This window comes from Falco cherrug, chromosome 10 (genome assembly GCF_023634085.1).
Source record: "Falco cherrug isolate bFalChe1 chromosome 10, bFalChe1.pri, whole genome shotgun sequence".
In the NCBI taxonomy this organism is placed as follows: Eukaryota; Metazoa; Chordata; class Aves; order Falconiformes; family Falconidae; genus Falco; species Falco cherrug.
This window is the reverse complement of record NC_073706.1, coordinates 8,344,597-8,368,148: the sequence shown is the minus strand read 5'-3', so window position 1 is coordinate 8,368,148 and position 23,552 is coordinate 8,344,597. Positions and strand designations below refer to the sequence as shown.

At 39.9% G+C, this 23,552-nt stretch overlaps 2 protein-coding genes across 3 annotated transcripts; one reads left to right on the top strand and one right to left on the bottom strand.

Annotated features, from left to right (window-relative positions):
• Positions 1–5,677: 5,677 nt before the first annotated feature.
• MOCS3 (molybdenum cofactor synthesis 3) lies at positions 5,678–7,362 on the bottom strand. The gene has a single exon (XM_027813572.2). The coding sequence runs from the start codon at positions 7,339–7,341 to the stop codon at positions 5,950–5,952; it is 1,392 nt and encodes a 463-aa protein (XP_027669373.2). The 5' UTR covers positions 7,342–7,362; the 3' UTR covers positions 5,678–5,949.
• A 69-nt stretch (positions 7,363–7,431) lies between these two features.
• DPM1 (dolichyl-phosphate mannosyltransferase subunit 1, catalytic) lies at positions 7,432–18,985 on the top strand. Of its 2 annotated transcripts, none has more exons than XM_055721970.1 (9): positions 7,432–7,587; positions 8,392–8,491; positions 10,076–10,109; positions 12,249–12,325; positions 12,402–12,469; positions 13,441–13,536; positions 15,010–15,078; positions 15,373–15,487; positions 18,601–18,985. In XM_055721970.1, the coding sequence occupies exons 1-9, from the start codon at positions 7,481–7,483 to the stop codon at positions 18,703–18,705; spliced, it is 771 nt and encodes a 256-aa protein (XP_055577945.1). In that variant the 5' UTR covers positions 7,432–7,480; the 3' UTR covers positions 18,706–18,985. The 2 variants fall into 2 exon arrangements, with proteins under 2 accessions (XP_055577945.1, XP_055577946.1); XM_055721971.1 differs by having other exon boundaries at positions 7,433–7,587; positions 12,444–12,469.
• The last annotated feature ends 4,567 nt before the right edge of the window (positions 18,986–23,552 follow it).

Below are 23,552 nucleotides of genomic sequence, written 5' to 3'. Positions count from 1 at the left end.
TATTCACTGAGAAATCACTTGTTGATAGGCAGGAAATTTTCACACTACTAAACAAGTAACTATCTGTTAAAACCCAGCCTGTTTGCAGGCATGCATCTTAACTGTAGAATATGTTGTTCCAGTTAACTCTCTTGTTCTTCACCAGATTTCAGTAAACTGCAGACTGGACCAGCAATCCAAAGTGGTTTTTCATTATCAGCACTTTGAATAAGCCAATTAATTACCTACAGCAAAAACAAACAAGTGAAGTGGAGAAGTTTCCTTTTAAAGCCTTGTGTTTTAGCGTATTTACCAGGGATGCAATTTCAGATCTTTGCATTTACAAGACAACCACAAGCTGTAAGGCATTACATTTTACAAAGTAATTGTTCTTTCTGAAACTCACAAAAACGGTTTGTAAATGAAAAGATGACATTACATTATTCCTCTTCAGTTGCCTCTCACCCAGATAAGAGCACTTCTCAGATAAATGTGACCTCCTGTAGGTCAATTCATTTGCTTTCCCCCACAAGAAACAGCTGCCACTTTTTATTAGTACTAGGTGATTACATGGGAATAAAAGGCAAAACCCTCAGTATCATCTAGGAAGGAATGCAGGGGCTGAATGTGCTCTTACTTGAGAAGAAAAAGCAAATCCACGTTACATTTCAATCTACAGCTCTTCCAAGTGTATCACAATTTTCCCACTGATATCTGCAGGTGCCAACAGAGGAGCTTCAGATTAAAATCTTGTAAAAAGAATAAACCAGTAACCAACAATTTCAGCAGTTTTGCAACACAGATTCTGTATGAATGTCATCAGGACTAAACTTGTGACACAATGAAAGTGGTCAGCATGTACTGGAGCAGTGAATCAGAGTAAATGTAGGAGCAATCAACTATCCCAAAGGTGTAAATTACATACAGCTATTGCTTACGTTCCTAGATTTTAAAAGAACTTTCTAAAAGTTATACTAAAAGTAACACCTGACATCAAAAATATTAGTGTCTTTAATTTGCAAGTATTTTTTTTTTAACATCTGGCACGTCAGCATTAGAAAAACCTCTTTATGGTCTGCATAAACAAAAACCTTTCCTCCTGAAGAGTTCAACATTTGTATTCTTGTTACTACCATGTCACTAACAATTATATCCATGCAAAAGGCGAAGCTCAGTATCTTTTGGAGAAACTAGTTGCATTAGGGTGAAGGGATCTCAACAACAGGCTTTGTTTGCATTTTTTTTTTTTGGTTTATTTTTTTAAAGCATTAAACTATCTTCCTGCATTTTATTCAAATGCACTGGAACACATGCATTTTTTTCCCTGGTCACTATAAAAGATCATGTTCTGATGCCTTGGAGGCCACTACAGTTTTACAGACCACCAGCTGAGAAATTCTGCCCCAGCTTGCATGCACGCTGCCTGAACCCAGCTGGTGATTTTATCAAAACAGTGTAGTACCCATGGCTCCCCTCTCATGGGTTTTTTAATTCTGCTTCAAACACTGAGCTAGTAAGTCAGAGACATGCATAAATCAAGTGACACCAATAAAATTCATGCTAACACTGTAATGACTCACCCTTTCCTAAAATATATGGTGATAAGCAAGTCTTTAATCTCCAGTGATAGAATGACTCAGTTTCAAGAACAACTCACCTAACTAACCACAACTTAAGCCATTTCGTATGTAATACTGTGATAGTAAGTAACAAATACACCACCTTCTCATTTCACAACCTGGTTTCAGGCCACAGGAACGTGCCTGAGCTCTAGGCACAGATACTTCTGTGGGCTTCTTTTGGTACATCAGGTCTGCAAGCTCAGTTCTTGCTTTCCAAAGAAGTCCAATTTGGGTTTTTTGGGATTCACTGCCTTAGAGGACTGATTTTTATTTTATTTTGTTTTTACGATGTTATGCCTTCGGTTCAGTTTTACAAAACAAGAAGGACAAAAAGGAAGTATCTTTGAATTTCCAAAAAAACCTTGCCCTAATCAGGCAAGAAAATCTGCAATGCTTTTCAGTAATATTAAGAATGTACTAGCAGTGACTCTGCAATGACTCTTTATAGATTTAAGATCTGTATTTAATTTTGTGGTAGTGTTTCTAATAACCCTTTTCTGTACAATTATCCATTTTGGCTGCAAAAGCATTTCAAAATAGCACATGAAAAAACCCTCAGGTTCAGACTCTGAAACAAACACTGCTTTAACAACTGACCCTAGGAAAGATAATTGCCATTATAACTTTTTCTTGGAATATTGTATGTACTATCCAACTGCCCTGCTCCATTTTATTCTATTTCCCCAGTCTTTTTTTTAAATAACTGTACAACAATGCATTTTTACAGGTGAACCTCAGCTCTTGCTAAGGTTGAATTGCATCTTACAACCTAGAGAATGATTCGGTTTATAAACTTGCAGTGCCACCTAGCAAACATCCTTAAGTATTTTTTTTCCTATGTAGTTTCACAAAGGACAGCTTAGTGCATTCATATGTAGAAGACAGACTTGTACTTGCAGTATTTTAAGCATCTAGTGCATAGTTTTGTTTTGAACAAGTAATTTTTATTAGAAAACATGCTTACAAATAGGATAATAATAAAGATACTCACATACCTAAATTCTGCTATTATGAACTCTGAGAACTAGTTTTGGACACATCCCTCATACATTTGTTTACAAATAGTTTCAGTCACCGTTGAGGGATTTTTTTTAAATTATACACCTTGATAGTAAGTCAGTGCTGAATTTATGGAAGTTTTGAGATGAGAGACTCTTGCCACCAAAATAAAGAGGACTTCAGCTTATCAAGGCACATTAGTACCTTGTATGCAGACACCTTTTAGACTTGCATGAAAGCTAGACCAGCTTGACACACCTTGCCTTAAAATAATAGCCATGTCCCAGGACAAAACAAGTTTAGATATTTAACTCTGTGCCTGAACCATGACGCTATCCCATAGACCTACATGTGGCAGACATTAAAATGCAGCAATTCAGAATAAATGCTGCAGCCACTTTCCATTACCCTAAACCTCTAACAGGAACCTGTTTCCTGTTTAGTGTCTGTGCCAAATTCTAGTTAGCCATTTAAAAGAGAACATAACCAAAAGGGCAAAAAGCAACCACGTAACATCAAGAGTGAACGACAAAGAAAAAAATACACTCTGCTGACTGACCTTATCCTATCTGATAACACATCTTAGACCAACTACACTATAAGCTACTTGAACAAAGCAACTTGTCTTCGTTCACAATGTCAACATCTACCAGTATTCATACAGTACTTTAGTAGCAATACAAAATAATAGTGTTACTGCTTCTCTTAGAATTTCTGAGCTCTGATACTATACTTCCTGGTGAAAACAGAAACCACTACATGTTTTATAGAGTTCAAGAAATAAAGCAAGTCAAAACAGAAGACAATTTCCAATAATAAGGGTGGGTTTGGCTTAGTTATGATCCTATGACCTTGATTTTTCAGCCTACCTCCAAAGAGTCCAGCACTGCATGAGGACTGTATTTACAGGAAGACTTGTGTATCACTTCAGCAAGCCAAGGGGAATAAAAGAAATTAAACTTAAAATGCCCCAGCAAGTAAAGAATAAAATTTTGACCAGCACTGCAGACCCCACTTTAATCTAAGATGCACAGCAGATGTTTTCGTATTTGCCAAGAATTTAACTGCTGTCCTAAGTCAAGGAACAGAACACTTCTTTTTCCCCCCAAAGAAACCTACACTTTGCATACTCCCTTGTGATCAGAACTGAGCCACTAGTTCTTTCCAGAATAACCATCTCTATTCTATGGCCCAATTAGTTTTGTACAAATCTCTCTTTATGCAAAAATTACAGACGCATTTCAGATGCTGTACTCCTGTAAGAACTTTGGACGTTAGTCTGGGCAGATTGGCTAGAATGATCTTTCCAAAAAGCTATTTTAATAGAAAAGATCCTTGAAAGTTTGTCTCTCGTTAGCCTGACTCGATGCATTTACTTTTTTTTTTTTTTTTGCTAGTTCTGATACCATTCAGGTTTTGATCCATTTTCATTCATCCTTATCACTGTTCTTCTACAGAGTTCTCCAGATCCTTGAGAGCTGTCTTCTATACAGCAGTCTGGCTTCCTCCTTGAAAATGTGCTACAAGAAATGCAGTTATAAATTTGCTATGAAAAATCATCTGCCAAAAACCACAGGCTTTAATGTTAACCTTTTTCTTTCACAGAATTTGTGCACATCTGCTGCTAAAATGTTGTAACAAGGGAAAAGACTTTACACATGATTTCTATCCACTGCAAGTAGCACTCGGATTTAGAATCAAAACTTTTGCCCAAGCCCACAGGTTCACCTTGCTTCAAATAACTGAAAAGGAATCAATTTCTCAGGTCAGGAGGATGTGTGACATACCATCTGTTATTTAGCATTAGAAGGCTGGATATTACAGAATTATTGCTACTGTTACCTCTTACGTTTCAGCCTCTTGACATTAAAGAAAGAAAAATGCAAACACAGGTCAGGCATTTCAAACAGGTCCCTCTGGTTTCTAATCACCAAATGCTGAAACCCACCAGAAGCCTCCACAACCAGCCTTAAAAGGTCTTGACTTATGACTCTCGGCACACACCACAGAGAATTAATACCTACTTTAAGTCACAGCCTGTAATGTTTTCATTTTCCTCTAAATTGCAAGAGATACGACTCTCCATTTATAAATTCATGTAACCGTCTCCTCCATGAAAGACTTAAGATTATTACTGCTAGAACCCATGGTTTGTTATAATAAAGTAGGCAGTATGGTTGTTCTCAAATACATTTTACTAAAATATGCCTTTTTGACTACTCATCATAATAGTAATACTTTTTTTTGTTTTATACAATGCAAAGATTAGTCATGGCAAGCGGCTTTTTCATCCTCAGGGAGTAAAGGAAATTTGTATCTTAATTAATACAAGAAGATAATTACTATGCTTAACTGATGAGCTGCTTCTGTTGAGAAACTATTTCTTTCTTTTCATCCGGTTTATCTATGAGAACTTTTTAGGTATGTGTAGCTCTTCATTCCCGTTAATAAAATAATGCAGTGAGACTGGGGATATGCAACTACCACAAAAAACAGTGACAAAGCTTACAAAATATGTCTTTGTACTTGCAAAAGGGAGGCCACGTACCTATTTTTCCTCTCACCTCCTCTTCTCCTCTCCACCTCAGAATTCTTCTAAACCCTCACAAAAACATTTTCTAAATGTTTTACAAACTTTCTGGACACAAATGTATATCTTATTAGCATTTTACCTCAGTTTCCCTATACAGGTCAGAGAATACACTTTTTTTTTTTAGCCAACAAATGAGGATGGATGCCTCTGGAAGTTTTTAACAGAACACACTTGCTGTAGGTGCTGTTATTTCCAGCAAGCACTTCTCTTCATAAATACACAATGCTGCTACAAAGAACTAAACGGATGTTGACCAAAACAGTCTTGTCAGCATTGTCTTGGCAATTTCCTATGATAGGCTTAATAGTGCTACTGATCAGCTAGACATTAACAAGTTGTTGGGTTTTTTTTAATCACTGCATGCACTGTTTCCATTTTTTAGGCAGTTAGGAGAATAAGTAAAAACTTTCAGCCCTGGATTCCTGTGTTTTGTCATTCTCCAGGCTGTAAGTACTAATTAGGAGTCATTTGCAACCATCACATGCACAATTAAGTAATTATTTAATAATGAGAGCTTGGAATAACCACCAAGAAACACATTTCTTTCCATTTCCATGAACAGTTTCACATTTTTATAAAAAATAAACAAGCATCTACAAAAATACAGGGTTATTTTGAAGAAAAGTTAACATTAAAAAAAGCAACATGGTATTTCTATCCCCAGTTTTATCCATGTGATATAGTCATTACACAAAGAAGATGGACCCCTATAGAATTTACTATGAAAATTTGTATTTTTTTTCACCATTTAAATTTCTAATACTGAGGGAATGTTGGGTCAATTTTACTAGCCCATGCCATGAGCCCCCCTTTAATATCCTTAGCCAACACAGAACCAAATTCTTTGACAGGTAACTCCTGCAAAATTTTTACAGCCTTCTGGGAATCATTTCCTAATTTGCAAACAACATATACAGGAAAAGATGTTTGGCTGTTAGTCCTCTGCTTTTCTTCACAAATTCTTTTTTTTAAGTATTCCAGATATTCTTCATCTTTTTCTTCTAGCTTACTCAGAGGAATGTGAACAGCATGTACCAGGTGACAGATATCCACCTCTACTGGCGGACGAACATCTACTAAAACATGAGGAACTTGCTCATCCAACAATTTTTTGTATTGCTCTACAGATATCCTGTCTTTACTGGATAGCAGATGTAAAGTCTTACACTTGTCTGTTGCAGAAGAACCACAAAATGCCTCATAATCCTGCAGGCAAGTGACAGATGGATTGTCACCACAGACATCACAGTCTGGTTTCTTTGGTCTTAACTTGATGTTGCGAAATCTCCCTTCACGGGCATCAAACATCAGCATGAACTGACTGAACGAGGAACCCATTCCCGAGACAATCTTCAGCACCTCCAAGGCCTGGATGCACCCCATGATGCCAGGCACGACACCCAGCACGCCCCCATCCGCACAGTTAGTCACCGTCTCTGGTGGAGGGGGCTTGGGGAAGAGACACCTGTAGCAGGGCCCTCCATGGTAGTTGTACACGACTAGCTGCCCCTCTAGGCGGAGGGCACTACCAGACACCAGGGGTTTGTCAGCCAAAACGCAGGCGTCATTTACCAAGTACCTGGTGGGCACGTTGTCGGAGCAGTCAGCGACGACGTCGTACTGCCGCACCAGCTCCAGGGCAGTGCGAGGGCTCAGGGCGCCGCAGTACGGCACGTACTGCACCGTGGAGTTGAGCAGCCGCAGGGCGGCCGCGGCAGATATGGCCTTGGGGAGCCCTCGGCGGGCCTCCCCGTGCAGCACCTGCCGGTGCAGGTTGCTCGTCTCCACCACGTCGTGATCCACCAGACCCAGGCGGCCGATGCCAGCTGCGGCCAGGTACTGGGCCAGGGGGCAGCCCAGGCCGCCGCAGCCCACCACGAGCACGGAGGAGCGGGCCAGGCGCAGCTGCCCCCGCACGCCCAGCTCAGGCAGCACCAGCTGCCGGCTGTACCGCAGGATGTCGGCGGGACTCAGAGAGGCCTGAGCGGGCAGAGGGGGCAGATCGCCGGGAAAGGCAGAGGCACCGTCCTCTGTGGCCGCGGCGTCCCCCAGCAAGACGGTGGCCAGCCGCTCTCGTAAGCCGCGCAGCTCCTGCTCCCGCTGGCCGATCTCAGCACTCAGCCGCGCCGCCTCCGCGCCGTCCGCCATGGCTGTTAGGGACGGCGGATGGCCGACAGCGCGCGTCACTTCCGCTTCCGGCCGGCTGCCCCGGCGCTTCCGGCCGCGCCGCGCGCTCTGATTGGCTGCGGCGCGTCCCCGCCGGTTCCGGGTGCGTCAGCGCGCCGACATGGCGGCCGGCGGCGCCGACAAGTTCTCGGTGCTGCTGCCCACCTACAACGAGCGGGAGAACCTGCCCCTCGTCGTCTGGCTCCTGGCGCGCACCTTCCAGGAGAGGTACCGGTCGCGGGGGGGGGCGGGGTCCGTCCCGGGGGGGGCGAGGGGGCGGCGGGGCCCGTCCCGGGGAGGGGGGCGCGGGGATGCTGGGGCCCGGCCGAGCCCCGTCCCCGCTCCCGGGCCGGCTGCGCACCGCCGCTCTGCGGAAGTGGGCGAGCCCCGTCCCCGGCGAGGGGAGGTGGCCGTCGGGGCTGCGGGGAAAGGCCGCTGTGGCAGCTGTGGGGTCCAGCGTCCCCTCGGGCGGGCCGGCGGCTGGTGGGGAGCGGGCTCGGGGGGTTGACCACCCGCTGTTGGTGTTTGGCGGAGCTGAGGAGTCGCGGAGCTGGGCAATGCGCGTCCTTAAAACGTACGAAATACCGACACGGCTCGGGAGGGCAGTAACGTTACCCAGTGCCGCCGGGTACATCGGGGGTCGTATGCAGCCAGGTGTACCTCGCCCGGGTTAATGAGGGAAACGAATTACTCTAATCGGAGGTCTCACGCGTGCTCTGATCCCTTCTGCACCGGTTCCTGGAGCAAGCGGGTGAAAGCGCAGCGGCAGTTTTAGCTTTCGAGGAGGTTTATATTGCTGCAGCGTGCTGTGAAGCAATTGCGGCTTGAGACCTGAACAGCAACGCTGAGTCCCGATTTATCGAATTTATCCTCTGTAAGCACAGCCCCGGCTGTAGGAACGGCAGCAGCACGTGTCTCCGGCTGTCGGGAGGTCGCTCTGTGTTCTGGTCCTCAGCTTCACGCCTTTCATAACGCTGTAGGTAGTGAAATGGGGTTTTCCATTTGTTCATCTAAAAATAATTCTCATTTCAGTGGGAACAATTTTGAAATTATCATCATAGATGATGGAAGCCCAGATGGGACACAGGAAATTGCTGAACAATTGGAAAAAATATATGGATCAGATAAAATAGTGAGTTTTATATTCTCGGAGTTTTTTGTCCTATTGTTTTCATATTTATTGTATTGAAAAGTACTTGAAGTCCTTAGAAAAGTGGAATGGAGTCCTGGATTCTATGCTTCTTTAACATCCTTTAAGTTATTTAAGTTTTGCACGCCACTTTAGACAAATGTTAATTATGATCGTCATACAGCTGCTTAGCAGCATTATGAGCTTATATGCCAAATCGTGAGTTAATGTTTTCAGTACTTTGTGCATTGTTGCGTGCTATTGAGTAACAAATAGTGGTTGTTCATGTACTTTGTGCATGCCTAAGAAAAGATGAGGTTTGGATAAGATGTAATTTCATTCTAAGTGACTGCAGTAATAGGGGAATTGGAAAGATGAAAGCTAGTCTGGTCTTGTGATTTGTTTTTTAATCTGTCTAGTTGCATTCCTCAATAACAGGACTGTTTTGTTTTGTTTTTTTTTTTAACCCAAAATAATTTTCTTTGTTTCCTAAGTAATATCATTGTTCTGGTTAGTGCTCAGGAGTCATCATCCAAATAATTCCATGAGGCTTCTCACTTTCTATATGTCTACTGAATATTGTATGTAGTTGACTTAATGAGAAGCCAACATGTCCGAGGAAGAGTCAAAGTGATTTTTTTGTTGTTGTTGTTGTTAATGTTCAAATGTAACTATTTATTAAAGGGGGAAAAAAGGAACCAAAATAACAGATAAGCAGAAGCACTAATGATTACTAACTCCTTCATGTCCATGTCCTCCTTCTAATTATATTGCTTATGACCCCTTAGACAATGCATCAAAATTAGTCAAGATTTAAAAGGGAGATTTAAAATTTGTGTGTGAACTACATTTACATGACTACTTAAATATCTACTCTGTCCTCCCCAAATGCTGACTTACATCAAAGGCATTTTAGGAAGAGCTGAAAGTTAAATTACTGTCATGATGATCTAAAATTTTTTTTAGATTCCTCTTTTGTTAGTGGCAGTGCCCCTTCTCCCCCTGCACTTCATATGGCCCTGCAGGAGCTGAGGATACTTGGCACAGGTTTAAAGTTTGGTTGTTCATATTCTGCAAGATTAATAATACTGCTGCATGGTCATTACTCATGGGTTGTATCTATATGCACATGAAAATCTTGAAATTTATATTCATTACTGAAAGTATGCTAAATCACTTTGGGAAACTTGCTAAAATATTTTCTGTTAGTGTTTGTCATTCCTTAAAAGTAATGGTGCTGGGGAGACTGTTGTTCAGATTTGTAATTGTATTCCAGATAATGGAATTTGAGGAAATCTTTAGTCATGAGGTGGTGCTTTTAATTTTGTTTTTTACTGCAGAACTGTGAAGTAAAGCTTAAAAGGGGTTTGTTTTTAAATATGACCTGATCAAATACTGTTTAATGTAATGGTTTTTCTCCTGTATTTTGACAGATAAATTTATTTTTCTGTATTAACTAGACTTCTAAAAATGGAAAGTGCATTTTAAAATATTTATACCTTGAAAATGGTGAATTTTAAGGTGTCACTAGAATTAATTTAAAACTGTACTTCAAGTAATATATGTATCTCTTAATATATCCTGCAGCTTTTAAGACCCAGACCAAGAAAGCTGGGACTCGGTAAGTCCTTATTAAGTCTGGTTAGTACTAAGAAAATAATTTTTTTAAAAGAAAATTGAAGTCTAAAAGCAGAAACATGTTTTCATCAAGTTTTTTGTAAGCAAACAAGCTTAAAACCCACACATATAACGATCACAATATACTTATAACAAGTTCCCTAAAACCTTAAACCGCAAGACTGTGGTCACTACAGTTCTGTGCAACTATGTTTTCCTGTTGGTATCACGCTGCTTCTCTCCCTCCCCTGCTGCATTCCCTGGTTACAGAATGAGTGATCTAGATTGAGAGAAAATGTAACTGTGTACAGGAGTAGCTGCTATGTTTGCGTGGAACCTACTGATCCAGAGGGGGCAGTGGTAACTTGGGTGCAATCTGCCCATCTGTAGGATGCTTCAAAAATTGGACCATAGTTTGTGCAATCTCCAGAGAGGGCTGGGATGTTTTTCTGATGTTTAGATAGAGCTCTTCACTGTTAACCATTTCGATGTGAGTTATGACTATAATTAAATTTAAAAAAATACATCTGACGGGTGTCCAGTACTCAAACTACTGAAGTATTGCCTCGCCTATTAACTGACATGTGAATTGAAGAAATCTCACTAATTTAGTAGCCAATCTTTCGTTGCAGAAATCTCACTAATTTGGGAGCCAATCTTGTACCACAGAGATAGATTATTAAAACTTGCATGGAAAGATGTGGGACTGCAGTTTTATGGCTCTGATGCCATATTTTCACAGAATATGTAAATCAGGCTTGTCATTATTTGCGTTAGAAAAAAGCAGATATCCTAGAAAGTTGTAAAAGACATTAAAAAGTGTAGTATGGAAACTGTCGTAAAATAAAGGGGAAATATTTCCATCTGTGAAGATTCATGTTGTATCCTTATCCCTCTTCTCTTACAACAGGAATGGAGAAAATTATAAAATGCAATACCTTGTTTGATTCATTGTTAATCAGTATCTACCTTCCTTGCTAAACGTTTTGGCAACTCCCACTTCCATGTGCTGGTAAAACATTTGAGGTGTCTAGTGTACCAAGTACTGCAGCTAATTTCTCCAGTCTGCCGAACAAAAATAAAATTCTAATTTTGATACTGAGTTGCCTAGGTAAATTCACTTTTCTATACTTTTTTTTTCTACATCTCGCATTCATCTAAGAAACTCCCAAAAGCTTACATACGTTTACATTTGTTTTCTGGCTTTTCATCCTTTGTACTAATTTGATCAGTGTTGTGGATTAAAACCAAGTGACCATACCTACTAATCATGCAGAATACACAAATCTGTGATGCTCCTACTGTGTAACTGCAAATGACATGGAAAAGAAAGGAAAGACAAGTTGTTCACTAACCGCGAGTTTAGTTGCCTGTGACACTGCTAAAGACATCACTTGAGGGTATTTTGTTTTCAGTTTTATTTATATCTTCTGAAGTTCATAGAAGGACTTGGGTAGTTTTGATCAGTGAAGGGCATATGCTAGTTTTTAATCTCTGTTGTGCTGCTGTACTATCTTTGGAAGCAGTACTGTCTTCAGAAGCTATGACTGTGATCAGAAATTCGCGTTATTGAGGAAAACTGTAACAGCGAAACTTGTTCCAGCTCTTACCGAGATAGCTGCACCAGTTCACACAGGATGAATAAAATGCAACACAAGCTAAAGTAAGAAGGAAGAAAAAAAAAAAAGCTGTCTCCAGATTAAGTATCAGAATATAATTCATGGTGTTAAGGAGAACAACCCAAAATCTATATACCACTGGTACTAAATTGAGTTTACAAGTCAGGGTTGTTTTTTTAATCATCAGTGATTATTTTGTTGTCTGTCCTGTTTCTCGTTTTCTGTGGCACTTCTGAAAATGATATTTGGAATAGCGATCCACTTAGCACATCGTGTTCTCTGTGCGTATCTAGTGCACTAGGGTTTGCCAAGGTTTATATTTATAAAATCTAGTGCTGAAATTGTAGGGAAAATGAAAAATCACTTTGATGTTTGACCACTAGTATCTTATTTTAAAATACATTTTAGGAGTTTTTAGTTCATCCTTTTCTAGTAGAGATTTCAGAAAATAATTGAAGCCTGTGGCTAGAAGATCACATATATTAAAATAGTGAGGGAAATTATTTCTGTGCTATTTTTGTCAGGCACTGCTTATATTCATGGAATGAAGCATGCCACTGGGAATTTTATTGTTATTATGGATGCTGACCTCTCTCACCATGTAAGTCTGTATTTTATGTACTGTGGTTTTAATCTGTTAAAATTCGATTTTCATTGATTCTCCCCCCTACCCCCAGCATCCCTTTGTCTTTTCTGATGGCGTTTTCCTTCCATTTCAGCCAAAATTTATTCCAGAGTTTATCAGGTAGGTGCCGATCGTAGTATGAGAGAATGACTGAACGTTCATTGTTTTGTAGTAATATTTGGGAGCTTTATATTCTTGTATAGCTGTCTTAACTGTAGTAAGAAAAGTCGCAAAGCAAGAATTCAAGTAAAATTGATTTGACCTCGTTAGATTTGTGCCAAAATAATCCAGAAGAATGAATAGTTCCTAACTGGAGCAAAAATCCTCAAGTTTAAAGTATCAGAGAGCATGTGTGGCTAAGTACTTCTTTTCCTTGTAATGGCTGTTCAGCTTTGAAAAGTGCATGTATAAATGTCACTTTGTAATGCTAATGATTTCATCCTGTGTGCACGTAGGGATATTGAATAGAGGACCCTGTCCTCAATTATTGGTGAAATACTTTGCTCCCTTTTGCCTTCCTCTTACATTTCTGCCACATTTCAATTTGTGAGAAATGGTCAACGGGCATTACATTGGAGGCTAAGGCTAGTAATCTGTATAATTCTCAACTTTCTTGCTTAGTAGTACTGAAGACCTAAAATTTTAGATGAGGTTCTGCCACAGTCAGGAATGGTATGGACTAAGGATAGTTCCAGACTTTTTTTTTTTTTTCTCCTTACTATGGGTTTGTGTAATTTAAATATTTAAATCTGTATTTAAAATCAGTCTGTCTTTTATAATAGAGAGAGGCTTTAAAAATGCATGTAGGTCTTTATAAATTATTTATGAAGTCTATGAAATTCTATGACATAGTTGGTAAAAGGTAATCATAAAATTCTTTGAAACAGCTCTTTATAAGAGTACAATTCACAGGTTTTAAAATGCATAATGCTATAACCACCTTAATTATTGCTTTCCTCTCTCCTCTACTTGTTCAAAGGTTTGTAAAATACAGATTTTGTACTAAGAGAGTGATTGTTCTTATTTTGAAATTTGTACTACCTTCATACAAATATTCTTCCTGTCTTTCTGATAAAACCAATTGCTTATAGAAAGCAGAAAGAAGGCAATTTTGATATTGTGTCTGGAACAAGATATAAAGGAAATGGAGGAGTATATGGCTGGGATTTGAAAAGAAAATTAATCAGGTTAGTATTTTTCTAGATATTTACACACAGATTTGTTATTTAGAAATAATAATTCCAAGTACTAACTCGGTCTGTGTAAGCTGAACTGAGTCTTCAGTTAATAGTACTGGGTACTGCAAAATTGTATTAAATAATAGGAACACGCATGATTTGCAAATTCTTTGGTTAAAATCCACCAAGAAAGAATGTAATTACATGACTAGGCTTGAGAAATGGATTGGAACAGCAGACAAATCTACATGGCATCAGGTTGGAAGTGTCTTTCAGCTTCATCATCCAGAGAATGAGCTGAGACCGATTCTTGTGTCAAGTTTAAAAGACACATCTAGGTAGTTTTAATAGCTATAATGGTCCTTTCCCTAAAGAGTAAATCAGTTGCTAAACCCCTCTGTTGACGCTCTGATTTGTCATAAGTTAAGAATAACCTGACATGATCAATGTCAATGAATCATTACTAAGACCTTACTGGAAACCAGTTATAGTGAACACTAGGGAGAGGAAGTTTCACCCAAAAGCAAAGAGGAAAAAATTCAAGGTCACATAAGCATACAGAGGCTGGCAGATCGGGTTTGCAGGGACTTACGCATTTTGAGGAAGTAATGAACAAGTTTCTGCATAGTCTGTCTTTCTTACACCTGATTTAAGAGAATAGGCACAAGCTAGTGCTGGGTTATATGTTACGGTAAAGAATTAGGAGCAGAATTTGTGTTACCATTATGATCTGGGGATGGTACCATAGGGACTGTATTTGGATTTCTCCTGGTTTTTAATGGCTGGAATAAGTGCTCATCTTTTTGTCACTCAAAATAAAATATAAGTAAAAAAAAAGGGAAGAGAGCTAAACGGACATTACAGAGGAATCCTTTTACATCATACTGGGCAAGACGAAAGACTTGCGTATCTTACCATAGTGTAATACAGCCCTCAGCAAGGTAGTCATGACTGGCTTTTTTGTCTCACAGCGTTTTCCATCAGTGGAGCTTATTCGTTACCGTACTATGAAAACAGCATAAACTAAAACTGCACTTTCATTTTCCAAATCCATGTCTCACGTTTGCCCAGGAAGCATTTTTATTCTCAGTTTACAGTGAATGTTAGTCAGGAGAAGAATGTTGGTTTGAATGTTGTCAGATGCATTTATTTTATATTTTATTAGTGTGTAGTCGTACTGACAGTTCTGCCATAAAGAACCAAACTGTAAACCTGATTTCTAAAAAAACGATTTCTCCTTCATAGTGAAGTTCAATAACCTACTAATCATTGACCTTTGAAAAACAAAACCTTGGGTTTCGATTTCAAGATTTTGATTTAGTAGTCAAATCTAGCAGTGAAAACATTAGAAATATTGTTTCATATTAAGCAATAAAGAGGAGGGGGTCTGCTGGTATAATGATACTTATTTTCTAGAAATTCTGCTTGATCTTTCGGAATTGTGTACTGAGCAACTTTGACATTCCATGTTTTCTTTCACAGTCGTGGTGCCAATTTTCTAACTCAGGTTTTGCTGAGACCAGGTGCATCAGACTTAACAGGGAGTTTCAGGTATGGGTCTGGTTTGCAATTCATAATGTTTATTTGAAATTAAGAAACTGCTGAACAAGGAACTGGAGTAAGAACAGACCTTACTGAGGACTATGAAATGTGTTTGGGAAGGGTGTAAGAAATAGTAGACTAGATTGCAAGAACTGTTGTTCTTATAACTTTTTAAAAGTTGGGTTTTTTTTAAATAGTAATTATATGAGTGAGTGATTACAGCTAGGATTCCTACACACTACCTTGATTTCTGAAGTTCAGAAATTGTGCTTCAGGTTTCGTTTTCTTTGTAATCCTTTACAGGTTATACAGAAAAGAAGTCTTACAGAAACTAATGGAAAAATGTGTTTCTAAAGGATACGTCTTCCAGATGGAGATGATTGTTCGGGCTAGACAGTTAGGATATACTATTGGAGAGGTATAGTAAAAGTTTTGATAAGTATATTGTGCTTTCATTTAAATGTAGATACAGATTACTGGGAGCATAGGAATTTTTGTGCACTTCCAAGAAGATTTTCAACTTGTTGTAAAGGAATTACACACCTAGAACTCTGGTTTTCCAGGTGAATACCAGATCTACGATTCCAGTTACTTATTCCCCTGGCTGATACGCTTCCTGGATACTTCCCTCTTCCTGTTGCCATCTCTTTAGCTAATACGATTTTACAATTGTATCCCACTTCAAAGGAGGGAAAGAAGTCAAAATACACCGTGAAGCTGAGCCTTTTCTTTCCTCCTTCATGTTGTGCAGACACCTCTAGTAAGAATCAGGTTGCTGAAGAAAACAAAATTATTTGAAAACACCTATTTCAGATCTATTCTGTTTCATCTTTTATTGCCTTGTTATTTTCCAGCTGTCACAACTTTCTGGTTCAAAACTTGGCATGGGCTGTCTACAGTCATTGAAATAGAGCTCAAAACAGTTGTGAGATCCTGTATTTCCAGCAGTCTGATTTCTGCCTTTTATATTTCATTGACATGCTCTTGCTGGTGTCTTTAAAGATGATTCACTACAATTCTCTCTACAGCCCAGTCTCAACCAGTGCTGCTTCATCATTTTCATGACTGTGACTTGTCAGAGAATTCTGTTGCTGGTGCTTCTCTCTCTCTAAACCTTAGGTATTGCATTTCTCTGTCAACATTGGGTGGAGTATTTCCAGACAATAAACCAAGCTCTTTTCTTCCACCTTTCTTGTTTATGTAGCGACATCACTATCCTTTCTGTGCTGGGGTTTGACCCTAATTTCTTTGCTGTTCACATCCAGCATCCAGCTGCATGCGCATGTTGCTCTCCAATGTTGCTGAATTAAATCCTCACCTGTATAATATTCCGATACTGAGACCTAGGGTGGGATGAGGTTTTATTTGCTATACATTTTTAAAACAGTAAAATACACTTCTCTGGCTTTGAAAAAATGCAGTTCTGGGTTGCTTATACTCTTCAGGCTGCTGCCACAAATAGCTGCTTTTCTGCCTATTATTTAATCCCACCATTCATTTATTTACATGCCTCTACTCATTGTATGGCATCAAATACAAGTGTCTTGCTGTTCAAGGTCTGACGGGCAGCCTTCACTAGGCCTAATGGCTCCCAATCAGCCTTGTGATGTGGGCTCTATGTTGTGATGGATCAGTTATGCCATCCTCCACAATTCATCTGTTACATTCTCATGTCAGCATCTTCTTCCCTTTTCCTCTGGTTTCTCACATGTGGGAAGGGTTGTCTCTAACATCTGAAAGGTTGCTTGGCTGTTCTGCTTCGGCCTTGTCTTTTAAGATTTCCTTTGTGATATCTGTAACAAACTTGTCAGTGTTCAGATTGCTGACACGTGCCTGTAAAGAAGACTATTGTATTTTTGCTGTTCTGTGTATCATCTCTGTGTTGTATCTTCCTGAGGTAGGACAGTTTTCCATTATGTTTCAAGTACATTGATACGGTATTTCCTGATCAATACTTAGGATATTTATAAATTTTATAATTATCCAAATAGTAATACTGAAATTTCATAAGAGGTGGCACTTGCATGTCTAATTCCTGGTTGGTGGGTGCTGCCATTCTACAGGCAGAGTAGGAGGTTTTATGCTGTTGTGAAATGCAGATACAGTTGTGAGAGAAAAATATTTCTGAAGCGAAGTTGAAAATGAATATTGAGACCTGCCAGTCTAAAAGGAACAAATGGATGATGAGATGAACTGACACAAGCTATACCTAAATAGTTTTGTATGCATCTGTTTCATTTTGCTGTACTTCTTTATCATATGTGAAATTTACCACAGTGCATGGAATATACCCTTTTTGAAAATGCTTCCTTTAAGACTGATGGTAGGACTTTGTGTGCAAGAAAGGTATAAAGTCCAGAAAAAACACAGGTGATTAATTCCTCTACTGAAGGGAAAGAGGGGATACCTCTTTTTAGGTGAGATATTAACCATTCTTTCATCACTGGTCAAGAAATGTCGCTTCTGACATCCTGCACCGACTACATGTTCAGTGATTTCTATCCATGCTCCGTAGGTCGGCTGTCTGTAGTTGCCAGGATGCTTACTGAGACATCAAAGGGACCCTGCTAAGAAAGCCAGAGTCATTGTTGAGTCTTTTTAGGTATCTTCTTACCCTCTTCTTGCCCTCGGTTTTCTTCTGACATGGACTGATCTGCTAGAATTGTGAGAAATCCTCAGGCCTGGCTCAGATGCAAGGGTGTGGTGATTTTTTGTGTTCCATTTGCCAGATGATTTCTGGTTGAAACTGCCAGCAGAACACTAAGCCAATTTTTTAATGACTTTTGCAAATGTCATTCTTTATTTTAGCCCCTGAAGTATTTCAACTTTGCATACAAACATATATGGAAATTCTTGAATATTCTCATTCGGTGTTGGCAGAATGTCCTGTCATATGTCATTTGTACGTGGTCAAATTACTGAAAAGCAGTATGTTCCTAGCATTTTATGAGTAGTGAACTAATCTGGAAAGCATGATCACTACAGTAAGGAAATAAAAATTAGTGTTTGAAATGCCTCTTAATCCTGTAAATAATCTATAAAATAGTCAAAGACCAATAAAGACAGGCATTGCTTGTAAATTATGCACTAATTGCTATATTCAGATGTCATCTCTTAGCCAGTGGTGAGGTTGCGCAGAACGCTGTTTCATGGTGGCAGAAGACTTTTGACTTCCTGTGGCATTGACTTAAAGGTTTTGAATTCAGTTCATAAGGAAAGTGGTGAAGGTTCATTTTAAGCCCCGAGGCTTTTAGTACACAAGCTATTAAGTTTGTTCTGACTAGTGTATCATCCAGCCGCTGAGTAATGCCTTTGGATCATCTTTAAAGGTGATAAACCAAATAATTTCATGCTCCCCAGCTATGGGGCATTATTAAAGCCACTGGTAAGAAGAACTGACATGAAGCCAATCTGGTGCTTGCCTTCTTCCCATGTCTAAACATGCTGTATATCAAAGGCCATTCTTTTGTTTACAGAATTTCTGATTATTTAGGTTTTGAACCTTAAAAATAGTTTTGCTTGTTTCAACAGGTTCCTATTTCATTTGTGGACCGTGTCTATGGAGAATCTAAACTGGGAGGCAATGAAATAGTTTCCTTCTTAAAGGGGCTCTTGACCTTGTTTGCTACAACGTGATAGTTTATCCTAAATCAGCTTTTTTTTAGAAAAACATTTTCTGACATCTGTGTGGTTTTGATTATATAACAGCAGAAGTGTGGTAATTTGTGGTGACCAGAAGACCTGCTATAAATTAACAATGAAATGAACCACCATTAATAAACTCTGAATATATTGTATCCCAAACCTCCTCTTGAAATAAATGAACTGTATGTTAAACTAAAAACTAATAGACTAGTGCTCTATTCTATTTTTGTAAAAATGACAAAGTCTTAATAAAGAAAACAAAGCTAAACGATCTTTTGCATTTAGAAATTAATCATTATTCAGCAGAAGCTAAAGATTATTTTGAAATAAAAGCAAGGACAAAAAAATTTACAGAATTTGTCTTATATTTGTTCTGTGGTTTGCAGATAGCATTTCAGATATATATCAATTAGTTCCCTTTCTTTCCTCAGCACATATATACATGTATCTTAAAGCAGATATATAGAACAGTTTCTACAGAACTGATAATAGGTTGTGTAGTTTAAGAGGACATACAGATGAGTATAGTGATTTGTTTTTTTGTAAAATTCTTCCTAGACTGGAAAGAGGGAGTATTCTTTGGATAAGAAAGAGAATTGCGTGGAATAATTTTGTGTTCTGTGTGTTTGTTCAGAAGCAGATTATTCCCTTTTCCTATTTTCTTTAAAAACTAAACATTTTTAGAATCTATAAAAGAGGAGTAGGACAGCTGCAGTGGTTTGACCCTGGCTGAACGCCAGGTGCCCACAAAAACAGCTCTATCATGCCCGTCCTCACCTGGACAGGGAAGACAGAATGTAACGAAAGGCTCTTGGGTCAAGGTAAGGACAGCAGTTACTGTCATGGGCAAAACAGACTAAACTTGGGGAAATAAGTTTGATTTATTACCGTTCAAATAGGGCAAAAAAACGCCCTACGCTCCCTCACCCCTCCCTTCTTCCTGGGCTTAACTTAATTCCCAGTTTCTCTGCCTCCTCCCCCTGAGCGGTGCAGGGGAACAGAGAATGGGGGCTATGGTCAGTTCATCACACATTATTTCTGCAACTCCATCCTCCTCACACTTCCTGCCCCTCCTCCAGCGTGGGGTCCCCCCCCACTGGAGACAGACAGTTCTCCATGAACTTCTCCAAGGTGAGTCCTTCCCATGGGCTGCAGTGCTTCACAAACTGTTCCAGTGTGGGTCCCTTCCATGGGGTCACAAGCCTGGCCAGCCACCGCTGCAGCCTGGACTCCTCTCTCCATGGGGCCATAGGTCCTGCCAGGAGCCGGCTCCAGTGGGGGCTGCCCACGGGTCACGGCTCCTTCGGGCACCCCCTGCTCTGGTGTGGGACCCTCCCCGGGCTGCTGGGGGGATCTGCTCCCCCGTGGGCTCCACGGGCTGGGGGCACGGCCTGCCCCACCTGGGCTTCACCAGGGGCTGCCGGGGAATCGCTGCTCCGGTGCCTGGAGCACCTCCTCCCCCTCTGCTGACCTGGTGTTCACAGAGCTGTTTTCTCTCACGTATTCTCACTCCTTTCTTCTGCTGGTGCAGATATTTTTTTTCCCCCTTATTAATACGCTGTCCCAGAAGTGCTACCACCGTGGCTGGTTAGCTCAGCCTTGGCCAGCAGCGGGTCCCTTTTGGAGCTAGCTGGCACCGGCTCCATCGGACGGAGAGGGAGCTTCTGGCACCTTCTCACAGAAGCTGCCCCTGCAGCCCCCCTGCTACTAAAACCTTGCCATGCAAACCCACTACATTTCACCCAGCTTTAAGGTACCAGAAGGCCCAATTCACCTCACTGAAGACGTTTGAGAAACTGTTCTTTGACAAGTAACAATTTGCAGTGTAAAGCCTGTATTTGTTCCTGATCCTGATTAACGAAATACAAGCAGAGTAACGCTGGTTTTTGTTTTGTGGTTTGATACAGCCAGAACTCAGAAACTATGAAGCCCTTGAAATCAAATATGCACTTGGGGGCAGGAGGGAAGAAGTAAGGAGGAGGATGAAATTATTCTGAGAATGGTTTTATATATGTTGGAAAATACGTCCTCTCTTTTTTTTTGGGGGGGAAGGGTAGCTCTGTCCAGAGACCTGTATCAGAAAATTAATGGTAGGAGAGGAAAAGCAACATCTTAAAAATCATGCCTGTTTGGTTTGTATTTGTCTGCATTCCTTTAGTATACTGGATACAGTTGTTAATATTAGAAAATAAAATTTGAGAAATCTGTACATAAATGATAAATTCATATTTCAGATAGTTATTTGTCACATCCGGTAACAAAAATAATTAAATCTAAAACAAAAGCTTATTTTCTAGTGGACTACTTTAGAGATATTCCTTTGTTCTTTAGTGAAATTGTACGGATTCTGATATTATTCTACTTTTCTGACTATTCAGAGCAAATGTTTAACATTTAATTTGCTTTAAAATAACAAAATATGTAGCAGTAGGTTTTGAATCTACATGTAACTGGATTACAGTGACTTAACTGTACATTTTGTGACATCTGCCTGTACTTTTCCAGCAAATTCTATATAATTTCATTTGGTGAAGGCTAATCAGATCTAATGATACGTACAGAAATAAATCTCTGGGTCTAAAGGGCCACTGAAATCTCCAGTGAATAGATTTCATCTATTTATGTTTCATTTGGAGGTTTCATAGCTAAAATCAATGTTTTAAGTTGAAAATAGGTACAAAGTTTTTAAGGACCAAATAGTGAGAGTTTTAGATGTTTATTCAAATTTTTATACTACTGAAAACCATTTGCCGGAATATAAATTGAGCCTCAACAAGATCATATTTTTCTCAGACTTTTATGTAACAATATATAACTGAAGTCCATTATATTAGTTATTCATGATCTAATTGCTGTGAATTAGGGTCTAGCTTTTAGAGTGTGCATGTCTACTTTTTAATTATGAAAATTACCTGGTAAATTTCCTCCATTTATTTGTGAGATCATGTTTGGAGGAAGGTGCTTTTACATCTAAATTAGGATCATAACACATGGCATGTTTTATATGCTCCAGTATGTGAAAGTTTGAAATGTGACGAGGCTATATTCATTTTTTAGATAAATGAGTAATACTTCCTATTATGCTTAAAGGTAATGGTATTTATCAAGAAAGAAGTACTATAAGGGAAAGAAAACAAGTGCTTCATGGCATCAGAACAAGAAGACACTCTTCCTGAAACAAAAGGTCACAAGAGTGAAACTGATTTCAACAGCCTGCACCCAGCTACTTGTAGAAAGCACTGCTGAAAGGAACTAATACATGGATCCAGGGAAGGAAGCAGAATTAAGAACCTACAGGCTTCCCCTGGGTTAGTGGGATATATATACACACACATATTTCACAATATATACTATGAAAACAATCGGGGGGGGGGGGAGGTTCCTGGCAAAAAAACATGTATTTCCTTAAAAAAGGGGACTGGGCTGCAGATAACTCGGTGAATGTTGAACGTACTTTCAAAAGTTGTCTTTTGGTAAGTTTTAAAAGCCTGAACTTGAGAAGAACTAGCTGTTGTTTGGGCATTTGACCCTCCGTGCACTTGTAGATGGGAGAATCATAAAATACTATACTGTTAATGCTGAGTTAGGAAAACAATCTTTGCCCAGAACTGGCCTAAATCACCTCTTCATCCTTTCCCACAGCTCAGCCCGCGGTACTTCCTTTCCAATGAGTTTCTCCACTAAGGTGACTAAAAACATGTGGTTCTAAAGTATTCCCTGTCCTTGAGCACTCAGATCTGGCACTGTAGCACCTCACCAGTACTTGAACAGTGTTCTGTATATTGGAAAACGTTGCAAAAACAAGCTTTAAGTCTGCTGACCTTTTCTCTCGCATGCACTGCTGTGAGAGTTCATGAAAAATAAATATTGCAATACTGTAACCGGTGTTCAGAGCTCTAATAGAGGTCCCTCTTTGATAAAGCTAGTATCTTCTCAGCAAATAATGGGGTGAAACAGCCATTACTTAGTTCTACTTAAACTGTTTTTTACTTTTTTAACAGAAATTCTTCGAGTTACATGAATATGTCCCCAGCTTCTTTTAATCAAGCCTCATTTGTATTTGAAGACCACCTATCTAAATTCTTAACATAAAGCCAAAAAATTTAAAAGAATATGTATTGTAGGGGAAGAACAGCTTATAAGAAGGAAGTTACACAGTAATGGCTATACTATCTCTTAACAGCGCTCAACAATGGATGCAGCATGAAAGCAAGGAAACACAGCCAGTATCATCTTTGCCCGAATACACAGGGTCTTCTGAAGCCAGAGGTCAAAAAGATCTGTACCTTTTAATTTTAATTTTTTCTAAGGATTTGCTTGCTTTTTGAATCCATTTAAAGCTTTGGCTTCTACAGCATCCTATGGAATGAGCTTAGCAATTTTAATACACGTGTTTTGTGAAGTACTTTATTTTAAGCTTGCTGTCTGATAAGTTCATCAAATGTTCTCAGTCAGTGCATTGAGAGCAGCCCTGTGGAGGAGGACTTGGGGGTGCTGGTCAGTAAAAAACTGAATATGAGCCAGCAATGGCTGTTTGCAGCCCAGAAAGCCAGCCATGTCCTGGGCTGCACCAGAAGAAGCGTGACCAGCAGGTCGAGCGAGGCTATTCTCCCCCTCTGCTCTGCTCTTGTGAGACCCCCCCCCCCCCCCGCCCCGTGCTGCATTCAGCTCTGGGGCCCCCAGCGTTAAGGACATGGACCTGCTGGAGCGAGTCCAGAGGAGGCCACGAAGATGGGCAGAGGGCTGGAGCACCTCTCCTGGGATGAGGGGCTGAGAGAGCTGGGGTTGTTCAGCCTGGAGAAGTGAAGGCTCTGGGGAGACCTTACAGCTCCTGCCGG

Bases quoted from the DNA above. Each gene is read 5' to 3' on its own strand.
- MOCS3 (XM_027813572.2), bottom strand. From the start codon at position 7,341: ATGGCGGACGGCGCGGAGGCGGCGCGGCTGAGTGCTGAGATCGGCCAG.
- DPM1 (XM_055721970.1), top strand. From the start codon at position 7,481: ATGGCGGCCGGCGGCGCCGACAAGTTCTCGGTGCTGCTGCCCACCTAC. The intron at 12,470-13,440 runs GTAGGTGCCGAT...AATTGCTTATAG, and splicing joins TTTATTCCAGAGTTTATCAG to AAAGCAGAAAGAAGGCAATT. The intron at 15,079-15,372 runs GTATGGGTCTGG...AATCCTTTACAG, and splicing joins GACTTAACAGGGAGTTTCAG to GTTATACAGAAAAGAAGTCT.